We start from the raw sequence: 8,293 nt of genomic DNA, 5'->3' as shown, positions 1-8,293 counted from the left end.
GCTGTTGTTTTAAACATTGTTTGAACATTAAAACATGACATTGTCATAACGTTTAAATATGGTAAAATGTAACATTACTCTAACGTTCAGACAACAGAAACGTTCCTAGAACTTAAAAAAAACTAGCCGCTTTTAACGTTGGCAGAATGTTTTTGGGAACATTCGGGAACTTTCAGGGAACGTTCTTAGAACTTTTTATTTCTAGCTGGGTAGCAGCTACAATGTTTCAACCAAACCTCAGAAGATCATCTGTGTCCTCAATCATCAGAACTTTCCGCAATGAAAACCGGTAAGTCTTCAGAATCAACTACACTTTAAGCTATTTGAAACTGTTGCAGTGAATTAGGGCATACAGTAGGCAGTGTGTGTAGCACAGAGTGTAATGTGAATTCTCTAAATTTGTTCTTACTGTGACTTTCTCCCTGCAGAATAGAGACTTGGCCAAATAGGGGAGGCAGAAGCAAAATTCTGACTGACCAACAAGAGCAGGCTGTGATCAATATGGTTCGGGCCAGGAATGATATTCGCCTTAGGGAAATTCGGCAGCACATCTTGGACAATGAAGACGTATTCAGAAAAGTGGAAGCCATAAGTTTGCAGACTATTGCACGGGTGCTGAAAAGACATCAGGTGTCTTTAAAACAACTATACCATGTGCCTTTTGAAAGAAATACAGAGAGAGTGAAGCAACTGAGGAATGAGTATGTTCAGGTATGACCAATTTGCCTGGTTTTGGGGGAGAAAACATCCCCAAACATTCAATGTCATTGTAATCAGTAATGTTTTTTGCCTTTTTAGAGGGTGATGGAGATGGATGCTGATGAAAACCATCACAAATTCTTATTTTTGGATGAGGCAGGCTTTAACCTAGCCAAGACAAGGAGGAGAGGTCGGAATGTAATTGGCCAGCGGGCAACCGTCACAGTACCTGGACAACGTGGAGCTAATATCACCATGTGTGCAGCTATATCCAAAGATGGAGTGGTTGGACGCAGACCTCGTATTGGGTCATATAATGCAGCTCTCCTCATAGCCTTCCTTGAAGAGCTAAATCAGGTCTGTAGAGCTGATGGTGTGACCTATGTAGTAGTTTGGGATAATGTTCAGTTTCATCATGCTGGAATGGTCCAAGCATGGTTTCAGGCCCATCCACAATTTTGCACCCTGTATTTACCTCCATACTCCCCCTTCCTTAATCCAATTGAGGAGTTTTTCTCCACATGGAGGTGGAAGGTCTATGATAGGCACCCTCACGAACAAGCCACTCTTCTCCAGGCCATGGATGATGCATGCAATGACATCACAGCAGATCAGTGTCAGGCCTGGATTCGCCATGCCAGAAGATTATTTCAAAGATGTTTAGCGAATGAAAACATCCATTGTGATGTAGATGAGAACCTGTGGCCAAATCCACAAGACCGGGTTGATGGAAACATAGACGCATAGTGCAGTGAGAACCACTTACTGTAAATTTGCAGTATACTGTATTGTTGTTGTTTTCTTTTTTTAATTCTATGTAATGTTGTGATTTATTTCAGTGAATTCCACAATACAGTATTTCAATGAAACCACTGTGTCTGTACTATTCTCTCCAGTCTCCAGTAAAATAATGAAACCTAAGTCACATATTTTGTAGAACTATATTTAATGATTGTACAAACAATGACTTAGTGAAACTATCAGTTGCTTGTGTGTGGGTGATCTATAGTTATGGTTCCATGGTATTTCACAGTAAATTTGTGTTTTGAAACAATGATTGTGCAAGTGCAAGATGTCTTTAAAGATGTGAATGCACAATGCAATGTTTTGAACACTAGACAGCCTGTGTTACAAGTGATTACCGTTTTGAGTTTTGTATCTAGAGTTGTGAAAAATGACATCAAGGTTCTGAAAATAGTAGCAAAGTGATTGTAAAAAACTGTAATACAGTTTTTTACGATTGCTATGACACTTTTTTCAATACTTTTAACAAATTTTCTAAACTCTTAACGCACCAACACACCTAAAACACACAACTGGCAAAACAGTTAATTTTATCCTCAAAATCACACATTGTAAACTAAACTCGTACACTGTTTACAAAAACACTGTAAACATGTTTCAGAATCAACTAGTTATACCAGATCACCAACACATGTTCTCTTCCAACAAAAACATTTAGTCAATCATAACACAATGTCATGAAAAACACAAACATAAGCTGGAAAAACAAAAACTGCATAACTTTATGTGTAAGTCTGTCCTTATAGACTGTAGCAGATTATAGACTATAGATTATAGAGGTTTTTTTTGAAAACTTTTTTTATATTTTTGTTTAGTTGGGTTTAGTAAATGCATGTATTATGATTGTTTTGCTGCAGCAATGCAAGACAAAAATGAATCATCCGTCTTAGAGTACGTTTTATAAAAAAGTAGACAGAATTGCTGCAGTAAAGAACTTGCAGTATTTACAACAGGACATTACTGCAAGATATTCAATATTATTTCCATTTACAGTAAAAAAAGTAAAAATAAACAAATACAAACAGAAAAAAACACTGAAGAATAAATCAAAAAAGAAAATCTCATCATCTAATCTATTGCGTTTCTATTTGGCCACATGTTCTCATTCACATTACACCTGATTTTTTTCTGGCAAGGGATCTTGTGAAGAACCTTTTGCCATGTCTTATCCACCTCTGACAGTGTTCAGGTGTGATGTCTGGGAATGCACCATCTATTGCATCCAGGTGGGACTGGAGGAAAACCTTCCCCTTGACCTGGTGGTCTTCAGTTGACTTGTGCAGCCATATATCTTATTTTTTGTGTTGCTAATATTGTTCCTTTTCCACAAAAGATCGACCTAAGGAGGTCCTCTTTTACTCTATTGTATACCATACAGTATGGTCATGCAACCGAAAGTACCTGTGTGTGTTTCCTAGGTGGGAATCAGCTGTGATTTATATATTTGCATTGGTACAACCCCCCTAGAAATTTTACGTTCCCATAACGTTCTCAGAACGACCCCGCTGGTGTTAAGGACGTTGCCCAGTAAAGTTCCCAGAACGTTATGAGACGGACGTGTTGTGGAGTTCCCTAAAGGGTTGGAGGACGTTATTTGGCAGACCTCCACGGAACATTCAGGACGTTCTGGAAATGTTAAGGGGACCATAGTTTATGTACACTTTACGTTCCCATAATGTTCTTAGAACGACCCCGCTGGTGTTAAGGACGTTGCCCAGTAAAGTTCCCAGAACGTTATGAGACGGATGTGTTGTGGAGTTCCCTAAAGGGTTGGAGGACGTTATTTGGCCGACCTCCATGGAACATTCAGGACGTTATGGAAATGTTGAGGGGATCATATTTTATGTACACTTTACGTTCCCATAATATTCTTAGAACGACCCCGCTGGTGTTAAGGACGTTGCCCAGTAAAGTTCCCAGAACGTTATGAGACGGACGTGTTGTGGAGTTCCCTAAAGGGTTGCAGGACGTTATTTGGCAGACCTCCACGGAACATTCAGGACGTTCTGGAAATGTTGAGGGAACCATATTTTATGTACACTTTACGTTCCCATAATGTTCTTAGAACGACCCCACTGGTGTTAAGGACGTTGCCCAGTAAAGTTCCCAGAACGTTCCAAGACTGACGTGATGTGGAGTTCTTTAAAAGGTTGAAGGACGTTATTTGGCAGACCTTCACGGAACATTCAGGACGTTCTGGAAATGTTAAGGGAACCATATTTTATGTAGAAATTTTATGTTCCCAGAACGACCCGCTGGTGTTAAGGACATTGCCTAGTAAAGTTCCCAGAACATTTGAGACTCACCCACAACTTATCCAGAACCCCCAGAACATAGCCATAACTCAAACAATATATATTTCTGTGAAATTGATATGGTTGGTGTGGTGGAGGATAAAGGATGAGATGGAGATCATGATGAATCCAAAATGATAATCTTTAATTAATATAAAACAAGGAACATGGAAACTGGTAAACAGCAAAACACACAACACATCACTATAAACAAGAACTGACCTAGACAAAGGGAAAAGCAGGGTATTTAGACAATGGAGTGATGAGGGGGATGACTGTCAGGTGAGGATAATAACAAACACAGTTCAGGTGAGAGAGTGAAAAGGATTTTGGGAAATGAAGTCCAAATGGATGATGAACGGGGAACCACCTGACAGTGGAGAAACAAGCAGGAACAAATTGGGACTGTGACAAAAATGTATCATTGAGAAACACAAAAAATAATTGAAGTGAGATTACAGGAAAAACAAATAGAAGGTCAAAATCTGGCAAATTAACAGAAGGATAATAAAAAACAAAAACAAATAAATAGCCAAAAAATACAAGAATAACATAAAAGCTAACAAAAACCCACATTAATTAAATTGTTTTAAACAATAAAGATGCAATTAAAACAAAACATTTACATTTGGAGTGCATAAAATGTAACATATTTCAATATACAACAACTGGTTAAATAAAAAAAAAATAGCCCACAAAATATTAAATTTATGTTTACAGATGTGCAAATGTGTATTAGATATATAAATGTAAAAAAATAACGCCATGTGATAAGGTCACAAGCTTGATAAACATCAACCTTTAGGAACTTCAATCTCCAGGTCTGGAGCCTGCAGAATAAGAGCATACAAATACAAATCCAGTTAAAAATATATTTACATAAAATGCATAAGTAAGGGCAAAAACACATATTACAAAACATCACAAATCCAAGAACTAAGATTTTTAACATTCAAATCGAGATTTGAAAAAAATATGTAGGAAGATTTCAGACTTCCAGAAAGATTTTCAAATTACCAACTTAAAGTAAAAAGCAATTACAAACTACAAAAATGTTAAGCTCCAAAACTTCTTGGTCAAGTATTTTTTATTGCCTGCTTCATTATTTGCCATTATTCTTTACTACTTCAAACAATCCAACCCCAGTACCTGAAACATTTTTAAAACATGCTGTCACTTTTAAGCCAAAACACTTGTGCTTTTGTATCTAATACTAATATTAGGCAAATTAACCCATACAAGAAATGACCTCATACAAAATTTAACAAATTCAATACATTCAATATTGTAATTTAAATCAAATTACACAAAGATAAATAATGAACATGACTCTTATGTTTTTAAATAATGTGTATTAAAGTTACACCTTCTTTACCCAGATTGCAGGAAGATACACTTCTTCAGGTTTGACAATGTGTGGTACATGACTTCTGCAAACAAAGCACAATAATTTTTAAATTTGTTTTGTAAGACAAACGCTAATTTATGATTCTTAGGTATTAAATTCCTTTACAACAGTATTTCCAAAAAGTGTCAATTTTTTTGTTTTGTACACAAAACATTTGATCTTCGGTTGGCATCTTTGTGGGCTGAGCATTAATTTATTTTGTAAAGATCGAACATCTTAAAGATTTTTTTAACATCCTCTTTATGAAAATTGTTTAGCTCACTGTAAGCCTGCATGTTTATCGTTATACTTTAAATGGCAAATAAGAATATATAGCCTCACATAGAAATAAAAAACATCACAGAAAAGAATAGCAAATAAACAGAAGAAACATTCATGTAACTCGCTGTAGAACAACGAGTGAAATCTATGTAGGTTTAAAAAGAAAAGTATCTTAACTTACCTTACAGTATTATATAAAGACAAAACAAAGATCACGCGTCGTCAAGTGTGGCAGTTTGAATTTCATGCGACTTCCGGGTCCTCTTGTAAGCTGTAGCATTATGGGAAAGGTAGTACTTTTCATAAAGCGTATTGAACGCTGTTGCTGTTAACTGACTACTGTTTCCAAGATGCATTGCAATCTACATCATCATATTCAGAGAGTACAACATAATACATATTAGTATAATATTATTTACTAGTATTTTTGTGCTTGTTAACACAATTTAATGTAAAGTCTTATTTAATTATTTAATTTGTCTTTGTCTGATGTACGATAGTGCAGACTGAATCACTCTTTTATTTTTCTTCATTCTGAAATCATTTATTTATTACTTTGTTTGTATGGTCCACTGCACATTGACACATCCTTTGTATTAACTGCCTATAAAAATAAAATGCTCTAACTGTAATTTAATATTTTGTCCTCCTAGTGATATCAGGAACATTATTAAACGACCAACAGAGGACCATGTGAGAACATTCTATTAATGTTCCAAATGTCCTCTTTGTAACGTTGCCATGTGACCACAGAATAACCAATATGGGACGTCCCCCTAAAGTCATATCAGGAACATTATTATATGACCAACAGAGGACCATGTAGGATGGTTCTGTAAATGTTCCAAAAGTCCTTTCTGTAACGTTCTTTTGTGACCACAGGATAACCAATATGGAACGTCTTCCTACAGTCATATCAGGAACGTTATGATATGACCAAAATAGTACCATGTGGGAATGTTCTGTTAATGTTCCAAATGTCCTTTCTGTAACGTTCTTATGTGACCACAGGATAACCAATATGGAACGTCTTCCTACAGTCATATCAGGAACGTTATGATATGACCAAAATAATACCATGTGGGAATGTTCTGTATATGTTCCAAAAGTCCTGTCTGTAACGTTCTTTTGTGACCACAGGATAACCAATATGGGACGTCTTCCTACAGTCATATCGGGAACGTTTTTATTTGACCAAAATAGTACCATGTGGGAATGTTCTGTAAATGTTCCAAATGTCCTCTCTGTAACGTTCTTATGTGACCACAGGATAACCAATATGGAACGTCTTCCTACAGTCATATCAGGAACGTTATGATATAACCAAAATAGTACCATGTGGGAATGTTCTGTAAATGTTCCAAATGTTCGCTCTGTAACGTTCTTATGTGACCACAGGATAACCAATATGGAACGTCTTCCTACAGTCATATCGGGAACGTTTTTATTTGACCAAAATAGTACCATGTAGGATGGTTCTGTAAATGTTCCAAAAGTCCTTTCTGTAACGTTCTTTTGTGACCACAGGATAACCAATATGGAACGTCTTCCTACAGTCATATCAGGAACGTTATGATATGACCAAAATAGTACCATGTGGGAATGTTCTGTTAATGTTCCAAATGTCCTTTCTGTAACGTTCTTATGTGACCACAGGATAACCAATATGGAACGTCTTCCTACAGTCATATCAGGAACGTTATGATATGACCAAAATAATACCATGTGGGAATGTTCTGTTAATGTTCCAAATGTCCTTTCTGTAACATTCTTTTGTGACCACAGGATAACCAATATGGAACGTCATCCTTCAGTCATATCAGGAACGTTATGATATAACCAAAATAGTACCATGTGGGAATGTTCTGTAAATGTTTCAGGTGTCCTCTCTGTAACGTTCTTTTGTGACCACAGGATAACCAATATGGAACGTCTTCCTACAGTCATATCAGGAACGTTATGATATAACCAAAATAGTACCATGTGGGAATGTTCTGTTAATGTTCCAAATGTCCTCTCTGTAACGTTCTTATGTGACCACAGGATAACCAATATGGAACGTCTTCCTACAGTCATTTCGGGAACGTTTTTATCTGACCGAAATAGTACCATGTGGGAATGTTCTGTTAATGTTCCAAATGTCCTCTCTGTAACGTTCTTATGTGACCACAGGATAACCAATATGGGACGTCTTCCTACAGTCATATCGGGAACGTTTTTATTTGACCAAAATAGTACCATGTGGGAATGTTCTGTAAATGTTCCAAATGTCCTCTCTGTAACGTTCTTATGTGACCACAGGATAACCAATATGGAACGTCTTCCTACAGTCATATCAGGAACGTTATGATATAACCAAAATAGTACCATGTGGGAATGTTCTGTAAATGTTCCAAATGTTCTCTCTGTAACGTTCTTATGTGACCACAGGATAACCAATATGGAACGTCTTCCTACAGTCATATCGGGAACGTTTTTATTTGACCAAAATAGTACCATGTGGGAATGTTCTGTAAATGTTCCAAATGTCCTCTCTGTAACGTTCTTATGTGACCACAGGATAACCAATATGGAACGTCTTCCTACAGTCATATCGGGAACGTTTTTATTTGACCAAAATAGTACCATGTGGGAATGTTCTGTAAATGTTCCAAATGTCCTCTCTGTAACGTTCTTATGTGACCACAGGATAACCAATATGGAACGTCTTCCTACAGTCATATCAGGAACGTTATGATATAACCAAAATAGTACCATGTGGGAATGTTCTGTAAATGTTCCAAATGTTCTCTCTGTAACGTTCTTATGTGACCACAGGATAACCAAT

The 8,293-nt window shown here is 36.7% G+C and overlaps 1 protein-coding gene and 1 long non-coding RNA gene across 3 annotated transcripts; one reads left to right on the top strand and one right to left on the bottom strand.

The window, feature by feature from the left end:
• Window positions 1–212: 212 nt before the first annotated feature.
• On the top strand, window positions 213–1,922 carry LOC129445981 (uncharacterized). The gene is made up of 2 exons (XM_055206975.2): window positions 213–711; window positions 799–1,922. The coding sequence occupies exons 1-2, from the start codon at window positions 502–504 to the stop codon at window positions 1,444–1,446; spliced, it is 858 nt and encodes a 285-aa protein (XP_055062950.2). The 5' UTR covers window positions 213–501; the 3' UTR covers window positions 1,447–1,922.
• Window positions 1,923–3,920: 1,998 nt separating this feature from the next.
• Window positions 3,921–6,415, bottom strand: LOC141350959 (uncharacterized). 2 transcript variants are annotated; one of them, XR_012359066.1, is made up of 3 exons: window positions 5,648–6,415; window positions 5,173–5,227; window positions 3,921–4,627 (listed from the first exon to the last, which is right to left on the bottom strand). It is a non-coding gene; the product is annotated as an uncharacterized lncRNA (long non-coding RNA). The 2 variants fall into 2 exon arrangements; XR_012359065.1 differs by having other exon boundaries at window positions 3,921–5,227.
• Between the last annotated feature and the right edge of the window lie 1,878 nt (window positions 6,416–8,293).

The sequence above is a fragment of the Misgurnus anguillicaudatus genome, chromosome 19, assembly GCF_027580225.2.
Source record: "Misgurnus anguillicaudatus chromosome 19, ASM2758022v2, whole genome shotgun sequence".
In the NCBI taxonomy this organism is placed as follows: domain Eukaryota; kingdom Metazoa; phylum Chordata; class Actinopteri; order Cypriniformes; family Cobitidae; genus Misgurnus; species Misgurnus anguillicaudatus.
This window is presented reverse-complemented; position numbering and strand designations above follow the sequence as displayed.

What these genes read in the sequence shown, in the direction of transcription:
- LOC129445981 (XM_055206975.2), top strand. Translation starts at nt 502, where the DNA reads ATGGTTCGGGCCAGGAATGATATTCGCCTTAGGGAAATTCGGCAGCAC. An exon ending in TGAGGAATGAGTATGTTCAG is followed by an intron (nt 712 to 798) that starts GTATGACCAATT and finishes TTGCCTTTTTAG; the next exon opens with AGGGTGATGGAGATGGATGC.